The sequence below is a fragment of the Protopterus annectens genome, chromosome 2.part0, assembly GCF_019279795.1.
Source record: "Protopterus annectens isolate FY-2018-M chromosome 2.part0, PAN1.0, whole genome shotgun sequence".
Taxonomy (NCBI): domain Eukaryota; kingdom Metazoa; phylum Chordata; order Ceratodontiformes; family Protopteridae; genus Protopterus; species Protopterus annectens.
In genome coordinates this window covers 1,164,116,563-1,164,134,289 of record NC_056728.1, presented here as the reverse complement: position 1 = coordinate 1,164,134,289, position 17,727 = coordinate 1,164,116,563, and the positions used below count along the sequence as shown (strand labels likewise).

General features: G+C 35.7%; 1 protein-coding gene and 1 long non-coding RNA gene across 2 annotated transcripts in view; one reads left to right on the top strand and one right to left on the bottom strand.

Moving 5' to 3' along the window:
• The window catches only part of LOC122793400, an 805,254-nt gene that overhangs the window by 692,961 nt on the left and 94,566 nt on the right, over window positions 1-17,727 (bottom strand). The window lies entirely within an intron of this gene.
• Window positions 1-17,727, top strand: part of LOC122793399 — a 178,049-nt gene that overhangs the window by 99,918 nt on the left and 60,404 nt on the right. Inside the window, exon 7 of the mRNA XM_044061374.1 lies at window positions 5,484-5,573. Within this exon, the coding sequence (XP_043917309.1) occupies window positions 5,484-5,573 (90 nt within the window). The remainder of the gene's footprint in view (window positions 1-5,483; window positions 5,574-17,727) is intronic.

The following is a 17,727-nucleotide window of genomic DNA, read 5'->3' as shown; positions in this document are numbered from 1 at the left end:
TCCAAGGTACCATGAGATGTCTAGTCATACACACTTTTATGTAAACACACTTATCAAGTTCGAGTCAACCGTTATGAGTAGTTAAGAGTGTCCACCTCCCAAATCAAGCATGGCCATACATAATAACCTTAGTGAAAATTCATATCTACCTATCTACTCATTAAGACTACCCTTAAAGGCAGACAAAGCAGTACTTTGCCTGGCCTTTAGTGGTACCTTATTCCATAGGCTGTAAAAACATGGAGTTAGGAGACTACCCCTCCAGCAAACCTTGTTTATTTGTTGGTGTAAACTTAGGTCCCTAGTATGGGTGTTTGTAGAGCCAATGGCTTTGTGAGTAAATGGGAGGCCATATAGGACTGGGTCTTTCATTGCTTGAAACATGAGACACAAGCTACTGAGTATAAGAAGAGTTGTGCTAATCTATCAGGATGGTTTAAGGATGTAAGGCCTTTAAAGTTTTTGAAGTTAAAAATTGTTGTGGTTTTTCCATTTGAGTAATATGTTAGTATTTGTACATACTAAAGGGGTGCATTTTTTCAATGATGGGTCTGATAAGGGGAAAAATATAGTGATAAGATGACTTCTTTGAATCTTGAAGCCATTCCTTTGGAAATTAACTGAGCTAGATAGTAGGATTTCCTGATTATGTAGGAAATATGATAACTGAATGCGAAAGTGTTTTCCACAAAGTACCCGGGACTCTTATTACCATATGTATTTGAAGAGGATAACGCTTATACATAGGAAGTAGAAATGCTACTATACTGCATTTTTTCTGCATTTAACCTGAGACCATTTTAGTACACCAGGAATATGCTATCTCAACTGCGTTTAGAGCAGTTTAGTGTCAGTGGAAAACAGTGCCAAGCTTGCAGTCATCAGCAAAGTTGGTAAATCACACTTCTGGGATATTGGCTTAGATGTCTTCAAAATAAATGCAAAACAAGAAAGGGTCCAACACTGATCCCTCCTGTACCCTGCTAGTTACAATTTTACATTAAGAGAGGAAACCATCAACTTTCACTGCTTGGACTGTGCTAAATAGCCAGTTTTCAATCTAGTAGACAGCGTAGGGGTTAATATTAAGTTTGTCTAACTTTTCAATAATACCTGCATAAAGATAGTTCAACAATTTAAGCAGGGCTTTGGATAGTGCATACTCAATGCTAATGAGAATGCAGGCTTGTATGTTATCTTGTTCCATAAAAAAAACATAATTTTTAGCCTTTACATGGCTTTTAAGAATTTGTCTAAGGTGATTAGGGAAACTGTGTTATCATCCTATAAGATACAGTGTTACTCAAGGGAACTAACACAAGATAACTTAGATTTCTATTGAAACTGATCTTTTCCACTGTGATGTCACAGCCACTAGTTTCTCTTTGCTTGGTATGTAGGACCTGTTTGCTGAAAGGCAACTCACCAAATGGCTGCATTCTGCATCTTTCCCAACCGATAGCTCATTCTTGTAATGTGCTCATACCAGGGGCTGCACTCACCGGCTCAGCACTTCAAAGAAAAATAAACAAGCTTTGAAACATTGGAACTCATTTGAGCTAAGATAAAAGTCTTCTTCTCCTGCCACAACTGGCTTTTCTCCATTGCTACTCCATTTCTTTTTTTAAACTCCCTTGCATGTTCCAGAAAACACTCCTCAGTTTTTGAATTAACTACACAAAATAGTACAGTAGTTCTTTTCCTCTGTGCTTGCTGTTCCTTTACTGATCCTTTTCTGCTTCTAAGATAGAAAGATAAAGAAAGAGCAAGAGTGAATGAGAGAGAGAGAGAGAGAGATAGAGAGAGAGAGAAAGAGAGAGAGAGAGATGCTGTTTTTGCACCTGTCCCTCCCAACCATCAATGTAATGAATGGCCCAATTCCCTTGTGAACAGCACCTCTGTGTTATCCTAGGTCTCCTCCAGTGATTCTGCCATGGATGTGGGCCCAAGCACTCTGCCCTCATCCCTGACCCCCTCAAAGAGAGAGGGGATCTAGTGCAGCCACTTCATTGCTCTCCTCCTCCACGACTGCTGCAACAGATGCCCGACTACTCTCTAATCAAGCTTGGTCACCAGGGTCATTTTCATGATTTAGCCCTCTACACTGTTGGGTCTGTCAGAATCACACTGTTGTTACTGTACCTTTACCACATTTCTGATGACGGTGCTTTACGCAAGGTGGCAATAATGAACAACTACCCACTCTTCTACCCTTAAACCTAAACCAATGGTTCTTTGCATTCCTCATGTCTAGTTATACAAAATAATTATCAACACAGACCTGACTCAAGCACTGCCTCAAAATCATGTGATCATACTTTTCAACCTGGAAACATCAAAAATCTGGACAAAGGCCCATGGAAAATAGGTACAAATTGGTATGCTAATTAACATAAAATTTGCATACATACTTATTTAACCCCACCTACTCAAGTGGAATTGTGGGATACCAACTTTCAAATGCAAACTGAAGAACAGACAACCAAAATATGGCCCCATATCCTGTAGTAAATGGTAACCATTTTTTTTAAATGTGTAGCAATGATGTTCACTGGGAAGGGAGAAGATGATGAACCTTATGATTTTGTTTTTGTTGACTTGCAGTATGTGGGTTTTGTGGTAAAAGTAGGGCATTTAATGGTAGGCAGTATTCTAATCTTAACAAAAGAATATCATAGTTTGCTAGGACCTCCAAAAGTTATTCTCCATGGTCTACTGATCAGTGGCGTAGCTAGAGTCTCCCTCCCACAGCCATTCTAATGTCGTATTACTTGGCTATTTCACCCCATTTATCATAAACACTGTAATGTACATACTGCTTTACTTCTACAATGATTATTTGGATTTCATTTACAACTTTCATTTTACATTTTATAGCACAAACATTAATTAACATCTGCTAAACAAAGCAATACAGTCTCACAATGAAAATAGACTTAGCATTAAAAGTTCTCTATCCTTGAAACTCACATTCATTGAAACAGCATTGAAACCCACAGCCAAAGAAAATGCATCTGGCCAGTGCCGGATAAAGATTATCTTTGGGCTGTTTTGAAATCATAGGCCCCTTGTACACAAAACATACATGTGTTCTTTGATACACCTTCCTGACTGTATTACAGCACACTTGTTAGAGTGACTGATACGATTCTGTTGACAGATACTCGGACCAGACCTTATTTTGAGGAGCGGGTAGAACAGTCCACCTCTCCCAGTTTGTCACATATTCAACCCACACGTATGAGTCTTACTTATTTGAAGGCCTCAGGTTCTATCTGTGAGCTAGAAGACATTGGAAGGTTTTAGCCTCAGTGGAAAAATGTAGAGTGTTGCTAGGTGTCTCCCCTTCCTTCTGCTTTAAGAATCGCCCATCTATTAAGAAGATGCTGTGTTATAAATCTTTGACCAAGCAGAATAGGAAAGTTATGAGTGAGAGAATAGGCACATACCCATGTTGTCACTGCAATGTATGTAAATACATTAATACTGATGATCAGTTTATACATACAGACACAAGGCAAGTGTTTAATGTCAAACTTTATTCTGATTGTGGTGGTCAACATGTTGTTTATTGTGCCTCTTGTGAGGTTTGCAAATATTTCTATGTTGGCAAAACCAACTGGTCCTTACGAGACAGGATCAGAGAACATCTCTATAGTATAAATAGAAGTGATGAGAGGAATGCATTTCCAAAACATGTCAAAGCTTCAGGATGCAATCACTGGTTTAAATTCATGGTTTTAGAGAGTTATGTGCCAGGACCTAGAGGGGGCGATGTAAGGACACAAACAGAATGTGTTGAAATCAAATAGATGCATATACTCTGAGCTACTGATGGAAAGGTGTTAAATGATGTTATTCCAATTAAGCCAATATTGAGGTCACTGAATTATAAGTGCTACTTATTATATGTGTTTTAGTTGGATCTGACAAAGTACCTCGAAGGTATGAAAGCACTCATCCTTGTTTTTTAAAGTTTTATTCTGTGTTTATTATCTGTGTTTTATTAAATGGACTTTGTTTTACATTTGTTTGCCTACCAGTTTTCTTCTTTTCTGATGCATTTTAAATTTATTGTTGTCAACATTTTTCCAATAAGCAATGAAACAAAATGTATGAACCAATGACGACAAAACTGCCCAATTCAGAATATTTCCATCATGAAAGTCTACTCAGATTTCTACAATCTATCAGTATCAGTAAATATGTACAATCTCTGCAGAAGTAAAAGTAATCTAACTAATTCCACATTAAAGAGATCTGTAACTAATGAAGAGATTGCTGTTAGCAAACAACTTTATATTTCATAGTTTCGTCTACAAATAAAGTGCCTGCTGCCCTTGAGGAATAAATCGCCTATGTTTCATTAAAAAAAATGAAGAGGTAGTGATATTGCAATAGAGGATGGATGGTAAACTGATAACAGGTTCACAGTTACTAGATATCTCCACCAAAGAGGACATTATCAGGACTGTAGCATCCACCCCCTTTAAAAGTACAACACAGTAGACTATCAGCAATCCATCTATATACTGTGGGAATAGAACCTACAGCCTTCTGCATCAAAACCAAACAGTCTACCTTTTGTGCTACAAACAACACAAACAGGCTTGGCATAAGCAACACTAAGCTTCTCTGCCTCTGAAGAACTATGCAGCACAAGAAATCTGGAAAATGCTAAAATGTATTGGTGGGGGGGGGGGGCATTGACATAGGCCCAAAGCCAGGGACACATTTTAAACATTGCTTGTATAATCTTAGAAAAGTCGCTAGAATAAATTATTTTGTGTTACCATGTATTTCCTGAATAATAGGAAGACTGAAACTTAAATGACAATCATTATTTAGTGAATTCAGTTTTCACTGATTTGCCAGAGAACCACAAATTTTAAGAGGAAAAGACCAAAGTATGAGCCAGACATTCTAGACATTCTGAGAACTATAGACTTTGCTTGAATCACAAGTGGTGGTGGTATGGGTAGAGAATTTAGGCTCTTGCTCTTTCTACATACAGGGTTTGTCTGAGTAGCCCAGAAAATACATGCGCAATGCAAAGAAAGTAGAGCCCATGAGCCCAGAGAATGCAATGGAAACACCCACAATGCAAAGAAAGTAAATCAAGCTGTTTTCTCTCCACATATGAGCCCACAGAAAAATCAATGCAGCAAGACTGGGTAATTGAGCACCCAGATAAATCAATGCAGCAAGACTAGTAAACAGCCCCAGTTACAGTCTTTTTTTTTTTTTTACTTACTGTTACTCTTGTTTCATCTAAAAAGTATGGCAATTGATTGTGCTAACTTCTGTTATGAAGATTTTATGTCCAAACTGCCTGTGTGGATACCTTATACAGTAACTCAGAATAATGCATAAAGGAATTACTGTAGAAAAGAAGCAATGCATAAATTAATTATTGAACAAATACAATGAAATATGACTGCAGTTTTTACATAATGATTTCAATCATTCTTGTTTTATTTTAGGCAAGATTAAGAGCTGGACTTCGACCAGTTGCAATTAGAATGACAGTAGATGCTTCACAAAATGGCACTGCTTTGCAAAATGATACAAAGGTAATCAGATGTTTTAAGATTTTAATGTGCAATATGATATTGTCTAAATAAAACAGAGCAGTGCATGCATAATTTATGTGTGTGTGTGTGTGTGTGTGTGTGTGTGTGTGTGTGTGTGTGTGTGTGTGTGTGTGTGTGTGTGTGTGTGTATATATATATATATATATATATATATAGAAAAACAAAACCGAATAAGACTAGGAAGAAATAAACTTATACTACTGAAAACTTCCGAACTGCTAAAAACAAAAACAGAATTCCAATGAATAGACTCTGAGCCAGAACTGTTATTTGCTGAGCGCTTTTGTTCGCTTTATTGGTAACAGTTACAGCAAAAGTTACAGCCCGCCACCTAGTGGCAGGATGTTAGCAGATAAAACCTTTTGTTTTATAGCAGTGTCTCTCATTAGTCCAAATACTACTGCATTGGCGTAGAATATCTACCAATCATAGTGAAGTATTTTTTACACCAGTTAGACTATTTAAAGCTCGCACAGTATTGCAAATGCATTACATTTTGCTCTGATGAAGTTCGATTGTTACCAATAAAGCGAACGAAAGCGCTCAGCAAATAACAGTTCTGGCTCAGCGTCTATTCATTGGAATTCTGTTTTTGTTTTTAACAGTTCGGAAGTTTTCAGTAGTATATATATATATATATATATATATATATATATATATATATATATATATATATATATATATATATATATATATATGTATGTATGTATATATAAAAATCTATCTGTCTATCTGTCTATCTATCTATTTATCTATCTATCTCTCAATCATTTATCTATCTATCTATGTATCTATCTTTCTTTGCCTTGTTATATCATGCAATACAAACTCATTTTCATCATAACAAACCAAGTTACAGTTAAGGGTATCATTAGCTTTAGTACAATTTTCATTGTGTTGTCTGATTACAGCTGTGTTTATGTTAAATTTCATCAACAAAGTTTGTAAGCAGTGTACATCTTTAATTCGTAAAGATGAGTGAAGCTAATATCATAAATAAAATCATAAAGGGCCAAAGGTTACTAGTTTGAGTTTATTAATAGTCAAAAAATACTATTAAGTTTGATCTTTTTTATTTTGCTGATGCACTCCTTTTAGTGGAGAAGGGGTCTGCAGGCAGCTACTTTCTTGCCTGAAACTAGTCCCATCCAATGATACAGTCTAGATGACTAAACAGCATCCTCACATGGAGAAAGTTGATATGAAGCAAGACTCATGTAATGGTGAATAAATGGTGCTAAAAATCATTTTACAGTGCTAAAAAAAAATCACTGAATTGTAGAAGTACAACATTCAACTTACCAATGTAGTTAACAACTTAGTTAAGGTCTCCTTTATACCATAAACATAATTCTCTGTCTCACAAAGTGGACAGGATTCAGTTTTCCCACTAAATTAAATTTTATGAGCAAAATCTTATTATTCATTGTGCATTTTTACAAACCACAGTGACAATATAATAAATTGAAATAGCCCAATATGTAGCATACACACAAAATATATGAGTAGTTATTTTTGTAGCAATGGTCTTCCACAAAAAGAAGGCACTGTTATACAAAAGAAAAGAGGGAATTTACAAATAAACCAGAATAAAACACTCATACAAAGATACTTAGCACATCAATTGTATGGCACCAAAAGTCCCTTCAAAGCATGAATTTAGTGTAGGAGAACTATGGCCAGCAAATTTTGCCTACCTAGCCTTTTTCCCATTTGCAAACCTTTACCATTCTGACATAAATTCAGCATTATACATAGATAAGCAATATGTCGTTATAACACTTTTTTTGTTGTCACAGACACACACATACACACTCATCTATCTATCTACCTATCTATCTATATCTATATAGGTGTACAAGACCTAATCAAATTGACTCAATGCAGACACCTATTTGGTCAACACCATTTAGTTTATGCAGAGAGATGGTTAACAGGTATGCAAGCTTCAAAATAATAATAAAGTAATTTTCTTGTTAGGTATGGAAGTTTTACAGTCTCTGGATAGGGGAATATTCCCTTCTCTGGGGATTGTGTGATCTTGGAGTTAATATATCTAATCAGCAGAGGGTGTGGGGTGCAAGGGAAAACACTTTCTGTTGGTTTAGTCCACTCCTGGATAATCACCAGACCATGTGCAAAATATATTGATATTTGTTAATTTGAAATTTTGATGTCTATCTCCTAGGTGTCGGCATTGTGTCCATTCAATCACGTGTAGAACTCCCATCTGTATCTATCTATATATCTACATCTCTGTCTCTCTCTCTATCTATATATATATATATATATATATATATATATATATATATGTGTGTGTGTGTGTGTGTGTGTGTTGTGTGTGTATATATATATATATATATATATATATATATATATATATATATATATATAAAAAATATTAATATATATATATATATATATATAAAGAGAGAGAGAGAGTGTGAGAGAGGGAGAGAGAGAGAAAGAGTTTTTACTTCATTAAAAGCAGTTAGTCTAGGAGATTGTGGAAGTATGAGAGCTACACACAAACAAAGATTCACACATGCATGTATGCATGTAAAGATGCACAGACAGCTCCTTACTCAGCCACACTCACAGACACACTCACCTAGTCACACACACACACACACACACACACACACACACACACACACACACACACACACACACACACACACACACACACACACACAGTCTTGGTCCTTAACTCCCAGGTACTTACCTTTAATAATAATGGAAAGGAAAGGGTGAACAAGAGCTTTCGGAATTGTTAAGGTAACTTAAACAGCTGAGTGATTCTCTGAATTGCCCAGCTGTGTAAATGCCTTCCAACTACTGTTTCCAATGGGAGAACAGATGACTAATTAGCAGCCTGGGCTCCATCCCCTTAAGTCATTACACTAGTCATGTATTTATTAATTTAGATGGCAGCTGCTTAAATGCATTAGTACCATAATTGTACTTGGGTATAAAACCATGGCAGAAATCAGTGTAACTGGCATAGGATTTATTCACAGAACCATACTGGTATAAACTACCTCTTCCCATAAGTATGCACACATGCTGAGCACTAGTGAAAACGGTATCAACCTATGTCCAGGTATGATAAATGGGAAGTTATTCACCCCATTGATGCCTTTAACTGTAATTCTAGTCAGGTGGTAGATGCCCTCATGTGTCCTTAATGTTTCTTCTATACCGGTGAAACTAAAAGGAAATTTAGTGATAAGTTGAAGGAAGGTTTGGGTAAAACGGATACTGCTAAGGATGAGCATTTCATTAAGGAGCATGATAAAAATACTGATGCTGCAATTTTATTATTAGCTACAATTTTGTTACAAATTAATACAAAATAACAGAAACTCATTTAGTTAAATACAAACGTTTGCATAAGGATAGTGTGTGTAATTTAAAGTATGACACTCTGATACCGAAGGAAATAAATTGGAAATATTTGTATAAACAAGATTTCATTATTAGATTGTTTTATTGCTTGATGACTCAGTTGTTTTATTGTTTATATAAATGTGCTGTTGTTTTACTGTGGTATGACTTCCTTTGAAGGCCATTTAGCTGAAGCACTAGAAGTGATTCCATAGTTTAATAAAGAAAATTGTGTTTTATGTCATAGTTTCTGTCTTTTGTTCTTTTGGTTGTCCACACCAGTTTAATTGGTGTACAGGGACAAAGCTGTGACTATGACCCAGGAGACCTAAGTTCGATTAGTGGCTTAGGCACCTCCTGGAAGTGTTGGGGAAAGGCAGGCGTGAATAGGTGGAGCCTGCTCACCTTTCCTTGGGGGAAGGGTTAGTAGAGCATGTTTCGGTACATGTTCTATGTTTTATGGCAGAATTACTGGAGTAGACTAGGTCAACTGGAAGTGCTGTCTGTAAAGGGAGTAGGACTTTGGTGTATCTCATACAGAGGTGTGGACAATGCACTGTAATGCATTGCACATCACCTCTTAGATGATATAAGCACACGGGCAGACACTACGGCATAAACAAATAACTACAGCACAAACAGTGCCTCTAATCCCTCTGATTAGTTTTATTTATTTATTTTTTATATTTATAATTTCTTTTATCAGCTGACTTTGGTCATGTGATTAACTGTACTTAATGGTGCAAGTAATATTTGTTTAATAGCCTAGAGGGGACTCACTGATTTGAATGAAACTGGTTTGCTTTTTTTGTGCATTTAGCTGATATAATAAAATATTTTATACTTTCAAGTGCTGGCTTCGTTTTTGTTAAAGATAAATAGATTATAGAGAGACACCCATTTGAACTATAAAATACATTTTGAAATTTTATTAGCAGTGAGATTATTGTGGGTAGTTTAGACCTAATGCTGTTATGGCTTGTAGTTTTTCTTTTGTAAAAATGAACTCAGCTGAAACAGTCAGATGAATACCTAAGACCTTCAGACTACAATTTTGAAGAAGATTATCTGCCTGGGGCATAACAAGCCCAATATATTGTAATAAGAATTAACAAGATTAGCCAATATATAAAAGAAGGAGCGGGCACTAAAGTCTTTCTGAAAACTTTTAAGCCATGAAGTATAAATTATGTATTTGAACCTCTGTCCCTGTTGATTCCCACAATAAGAGTAGTTATGTCAACCCTTAATATTTCAAAGTACTGTCTGATAGTTTTGGGACTTGAATATGTTTTCAGGGATAAATTTTATTTATGTATTTATCTTTTCTTGACTGGATTAGTCCCATGAGGCTAGTGGCCTCTTTTCAAGGGAGACAAATTTCAGAATGCCTCTAGCCAGTAAAATTTATTTTTTAGTTGTGAGACATAAGACAACAGTTGAATGCTAGAAGCAGACAAATCTCTCCTTTTCATTGAAGCATATAAAAAATTTATATAATTCTTCACTTTATTTTTTTTACCAAAGAAAAAGGAATCAAAAATGAAATATTTGGCTTCAACAGCATTTTAATTTTCATTAGCCTACAAAGCAGGGATTAAGCTGTAAGACCACTGTTTGATTTGTTCTGGTAATAACTCAGTTATAGGTTGACAAATTAAGTCTGATTGATTATTACAAATATAGATAAGCAGATCCCTAAATAATGTATATCCAACTGATCCCATCTGATAAATTTGGATTTAAAATTATATGAATGCTAGAAAGCAAAGGTTAATGCTGAATATTTTCCATTTTTTAAATAATGACATAATGAATTATTAATATATGTTTCTAAGGAAACTATAAAATAAGGATATCATATTCAAATAAATATTTTTTTATTTTTATTCCCATGCCTCAGCTCATTATTCAACAGAACCACATTTTCTCTAATAACTTGTAACCAAAACCACAAGCAATGCAAATGGGCAGAACCATTGACAAGTAACCCAATAAAACTGCACAATGGAAAACATCCACTTAGAATCCAAGAAGCTTAGATCAAAATGAGATAAAATAGTTTATTGAGATAAACACCAGAAAGTTAAGTTAGGATTATGAAACCAGACAATGGTGGGAGGATTCTGGTATTTGATTGTGTTGATTACATTAATCTCATGTTCAACATTTTAAGGGATGAACGTACATATCTGGAGGTTTCCAGAAATTAAATTAATATTCGTTACAAGAATATCATGTATTACTTGAAGATTGGTGTGCCAAGGGGACAGCTGATTTCATCACATATCATCTTTTGATAAATCTGCACCCAATCATTCTGATCATTTTTTGGATACCAAAAAATTCACAAAAAATTTTAAAATCCATCATTTAGACCTATTACAGTTGCCCAAGGATCCAAGACCTACCCATTAGCAGTATTTGTGGACAGGTGACTTAAACCAGTCTTTTTAATAGTGAAAAACAAGCTGAAGAATTTTTGCGATTTCTTGGATAGACTTACACAAGAGTTGTGTCAGGACAATACTAGGTTTCTAACTATTAAGGTAGTCAAACATCCCACCTGCATCTCTCAAAATGAATGTGGAGTTTTCATATATAGTGAAATTATAATAGTTATGGGGTTTTTAGAAGTTATTCATTCTAGATATTAACTTTATTTTTTGAGAGGAAAACATATAATCAAGTTAGAGGGGTTGTGATAGGAAACTGACATTTAGTAGCAGCTATCTAGATTTTAACAGTTTTCATCCCTATCAGTTGAAAAAAAGGTTTAGTGAAAGGACAATTCATTTGAATAGCAAGGATGTTTCTTGGATGATAATGTATTATCTTAGAGAGTAAAAAAAACTACCAGATATAGTTTTGAAGAGAGGGTACCCTAAAAGTTGATCTCTGAGATCAGCAAAGAGATTCAGGATAGGAGGAAAACAGCTTTCCATCTTTGCTGGGGGTGAGCTTACAATATGACGGTAACAAGAATAACATCTCAAACCCCATGGCCAGTATGGATAAATGGTAAAAGAGAGCCATTGTTATATAATATAACTTAGGTAGCAAGATTGTCAAAGACATTATTATGAAAAACTATATTATTATTTTTAAGGCTAATGACTCCATGTTAAGAATATGCTGGAAAGGAATATAGAATATAGAAGAAAAAGAATGCAGGGCAGGAAACAGGAAGGGAACTTAGAAGTGTGGACACCATTGACAATTCCCCTACATTGTTACAGGTGATCAATTTTGTGTGAAAACAAGATGGTGGTTGGTATTACACTCAAGTATACTAACTGCCACAGTAAGGGTTTAGTGTAGTTAGCTGTATTCTCTACTTATAGAAGTTATTATGTTGGTAAGACTGAAAGGGCATTATGGATGAGAAGTTATGAACATTGGTATGATATTTATTTATTTACCAGGAAAGTCCACTGAGCCAAAGTAAGCCCATTTTCAGTGGAAGCCCAGGGAGAAAATCTCCAAGGTAACAAAAAGACTTACATAAAGTTTCAAAAAGTAAAAAAAAAAATAATAATAATTTCAAACAAAATCAAGAAAATTACATAAAAGAAATTATCAAAAGAATTTACATAAAACATTGTAGAAAATAGATAAAGCTGATATAACATTATACTAACAGCAAATTTAAACATGTTCATAGTGCAAACAATAATAACATGACACAATACTAGGCAAAACAAAATAGTTCAATGTTATACAGTTAAGAGTACCAAGGAATGCATGTAAATCCAGGTGTTTCATAGAATAAACAATAAAACATATGTATAGAGAGAAAGGCATAAGGGAAGTACTTTGTGAAATACAGGGGAGAAGTGAGGAGGAAAGAAATGAGGAAAAAGATAGAATGGGGAAAGGAAAGTAAGTAGGATAGATAGTAAAGAAAGAAAAGGCTAGGAGAGAAGGAAGAATGAAGAGAAGGAAAGTGGAAGGAGGGAGAGAAGAGGGGAAGTGGTTAGGGAGTTAAGATAAAGCAACAGGAGGAATTAAGTGGTTAAAGGTTTGTCAGGAACTATCAAGACAAAAAAAGGAGCAGGAACTAGATAAAAACATATTTAGGTTCAGTTGATAGAATTAAGTGATGACAGAGGAAGAAACTGAACAGTTACATGTCCATTTGGAAAGGAGATGATTGTACAGTGCAGTTGTAAAGTTAAAAGAACTTTTTTGTAAGCAGATAAATGTAGGTAGGTTATTCCACATTCTGGCAATGTTCCAAGAGTATAATAACTGGCCTGAAAGTAATTTGGGTGTATGAACTTGAAGAAGACGTTTTTGTTCAGAACACAGAGGCCTAATGGGGTGGTAAAGGGTGAGTAGGGAGCTAAGGGCAGGGCAGTATTGTGGTTTGTGAATGAATTTGTGTGTAGTTGTGAGCTGAAGAAGTAATATGTATTGGAGGAATTTGAGCTATTGTAATTTTTAGGGCAATATAGAGATGACTAGAATATGACAACTGTTTGTAGCAAATTTAGTAGTCTTGTTATAGCATGTTTCTAGTTTTGTATTCAAGGAAGACTGCAGGTTGGTTAGTAAAGTTGCACTGTAGGTTAGTGAGGGTAACAGGTAAGATAGTGCTACTACTTGTTTAGTCAGGAAGGAGAGGAACATATTGTATCTATAGAGTAATCCCAGTTTTTTGTGGGTCTTGCTTATATTATTTTGGATGTGCAGATTGAATTTAAGGTTTTCATCAATTATTACTCCTAACAACTTGATGTCAGTTACTAGCTCAGTTTTCGTGGCGTTAAGAGAGAATATATTGATGTCAGCTTTATTATTAGGTGATAGGTGCATCTTTCTTAGGGGTAAAGGTCATAAGTTTAGCTTTTTGGCATTTAAATAAAGGTGATTTTTGTGAAGCCAACTTTCCACAGTGGAAAATGCAGCTTGGGTCGTTTGCTGTAATAAATTTGTGTAGGGAGCAGAGCAGAGCAGACTATAGTGGAGTCATCTGCATACTGGACTAGGGAGCCCTGCAGGACAGCTTGGTGGAGATTATTGATAAAAATGTTAAACAGACGAGGGCCTAAAATTTGCCTTGGGGTATACCTGTAGGGTTGTGGAGGTAAGGGGAAATGGAATTCTGCCATTTAAAAGCATGATCTCTGATGGAGAGATAGCTTTTGAACCAAATAAGTGATTGGGGAAATAGTCCTATACTGGAGAACTGGGAGAGGAGGACAGAGTGAGAGATGGTATCGAATGCTTTCCATATGTCTAAGAAAAGGGCTGATACAATGTGTCGAGTCTCGGGCTTTGTTGACCATGTCTAAGAAGGATATTACTGCAGTGGATATGCTGTGACCTGGGCGGAACCCATGCTGTGGTGCAGAGAGGAGATAATTTCTAAACAGAATGTGTTGGGAAGATAAGATATTTCTAAACAGAACGTTAAAAAATGCCTTGTATAAACATTCAGTGGAATGCAGTGGTTTTGTAAAGTTTTTATTTTTAATTTAGGAAATTATTATTCCTGATCCTAGGGGTGGAGCATGGGAAAATAAAAGTGAGTACAAAGAACCACTGTGGCAGTTCAGACTTTAATTTAAGTAGAAATTGTTCAAATGGGCATTGTAACTTTAAGGTCACCATTTTGATTTGAGTAATTAGGTTATATATGTCAGTCTCAAACACATTGGGTTAGTTCTGATATAATCTTTTTTACTCTAACAGGATGAAATCAATTAACTTTCTGGTGTTTATCTCAATGAACTATTTTATCTCATTTTGGGCTACGCTTTTTGTATTATCCCTGCAAGTTTTCTGTTCTGTAATTGTATTGTATCTCTAATAATTTGTCCTAATGGCTCAGTGTCTAAGAATAAAGGGTAAGTGGACAACGCTGTTTTGATACAATCACTGATAGAAAATTATTTTGAGATATATGATTCAATTTTAATTGCTGGAGAAGAATTCGTATGTGAAGATAATATTAATGCTATAATTTGGGTAGAGAAATCCATTTTCTTTAGAACTAAATTAGTGCACGTTAAACTAATAGTATTAAATTTTTCCGAATGTTACGTTAGTAAAAATCTTCTTTGAGTGTGACTTAATACTTGTTTAGTTATTGACAAGGATCACTTGATGTTGTTTGGAGTTTGTCTCCATCAGACAAAATCCTCTCTAATCAGGCTGAGACAGTCCTGGCAGGAATAGTTTTAATCCTCCAACATTTATGTTCATGATCAGTTTCCTATCAAAACTGAATGCCATTGGTTTGTATAAAGAGCTGAGTCAGTTATCCTTATTAGGAATAGTTAGAGTCAATTATCCTTATTAGGAATGGTAAGAACTGTAGTCCAAGAGAAGTACCCTAGACTAGTAATATTCTTATGGTGTAAAACAATATTGTTCAAAGTACAGTAAACACAGAGACTTGCAATTTCTTCTATATTTGTAGTAGAATGCCATCAGGTGCAGTAGATTTGCCATTTCTTTCAAGGGCTGAATTAATATAGATAGTTCCGGCATTGTAATAGGTTGCACTTATTTTTCAACCTGTTTTTCAAATAGGTTTTTTATATTGTTGTTAAGAAAATGTAATGGTGCAGAATCTGCTGGAGAACTATACTTGAATCTAATGATGCAATATCTGCTGGAATACAGTACCTGAATGTAATGCTGCTTTATCTATTGTAGTGCAGTACCTGAATGTAATACTATGGCATGTACTGGAGTACAGAACCAGAATATAATTGTAGAGTAGCTGTTTGTAATTGTACCATATCTGCTGGAGTACAGAACCTGAATGCAATGATATGGCACCTGCTGGAGTACAGTACCTGAAAGTAATGGTGTGGTATCTGGTGGAGTACAGTACCTGAAAGTAATGGTGATGTATCTGCTGAAGTACAGTACCTGAATGCAATGTTAAGGTGTCTGCTGGAATACAGTACCTGAATGTAATGATGCAGAATTTGCCGGAGTACAGTACCTGAATGTAATGGTGCAGTGTCTGCTGGAATACAGTACATGAATGTAATGATACAGCAGCTGCCAGAATACAGTACCTGAATGTAATGGTGCTGTATTTGTTGGAGTACAGTACCTGAATGTAATGCTATGGAACCTACTGGAGTACAGAACCTGAATGTAATTGTAGCGTAGCTGTTTGTAATGGTACCATATCTGCTGGAATACAGAACCTGAATGCAATGATATGGCACCTGCTGGAATACAGTACCTGAAAGTAATGGTGTGGTATCTGTTGGAGTACAGTACCTGAAAGTAATGGTGTGGTATCTGGTGGAGTAGAGTACCTGAATGCAATGTTAATATATCTGCTGAAATACAGTACCTGAATGTAATTGTGCTGTATCTGTTGGAGTGCAGTGCCTGAATGTAAAGATATGGTACCTTCTGGAGTACAGAACCTGAATGATTTGGTGTTGTATCTCCTGAAGTACAGTACTTGAATATAACTGTGTGGTATTTGCTGGAGTACATTACCTGAATGTAATAGTACAGTATCTGCTAGAGGATCGAACCTGAATGTGATCGTATGGCACCTGCTGGAATACAGAACCTGAATGTAATGGTGTGGTATCTCCTGGAGTACAGTACCTGAATGTAATGGTACAGTATCTGCTGGAGTGCAGTACCTGAATGCAATGCTGATGCATCTGCTGGAATACATTACCTGAATGTAATAGTATAGTATCTGCTGGAGTATGCAGAACTTGAATTTAATGATATGGCACCTACTACAATATCGAACCTGAATGTAATGATGTGGTATCTGCTGGAGTACAGCACCTGAAAGTAATAGTGTGGTATCTGGCAGAGTACAGTACTTGAATGCAATGCTAAGGCATCTGCTGGAATACAGTACCTGAATGTAATGGTGTGGTATTTACTGGAGTACAGCACCTGAAAGTAAGACTTAAAGTGAGGTAATGTACTATCAACATTAATTTCTAAACTCAGTTTATGTGTTGTTGTTGTAACAAGTCGAATTATTTTCAAAGTATTTGAGAGACATTCAAATTAAGAGATTGACACAGTCATACCTCGAATACATTTTAACTATGTTTTTTTAAATCCTGTTTTTTAAAATACTACTCACAGTACAAATCAATACACCTTATTCAGCTGAAAGAGCTACATGTTCAAACAATACTCAACAGAACAACTACTGTTAGCAACAGGACCAACCATGGCATTTGACAATAACATTCTTTCCAAAATCTCTAAAGCAGCATCCCTTTCTATACACTTTGACAAGATTATGCACTGAAAAATTATTGAATCTTGTTTATTTATTTTATTTTATTTTACATTTGTTGACCAGGAGAGTCCAACTGGATTACAAGTCCATTTTCAGTGGGGGCCTGGGAGAAAAGCTCCAAGAGAACAATTTTTTACAAAACATAGCTTCAAGGACAAACTTTTGACATACAATTTCCATAGAAGAGACTTTGACATACATATTAACTAACAGATAGGATACATTCGCAGGGGCAGCTCGTGGCATCGGTCTGCCGGACTGCAGCCCCCTCAGCTAAAAAGAATAAAGTGTGAGAAAATGTAAAAAAAAAAAAAAAAAAACTTTTTTTTTTGTTTAAAACAAAATTCGAGTCCGCGACTCGGAAGTACGCACATGCGCACTTTAACCGCCTCGGGCTGCGGTGGTTTTAAACAGCTTTTTTTTGTTGTTTTGATTGCAGCCCGGAGGAGTAATGAAGGCATCATTGTGATGCCCAGAAGTCTATGCGGTTCC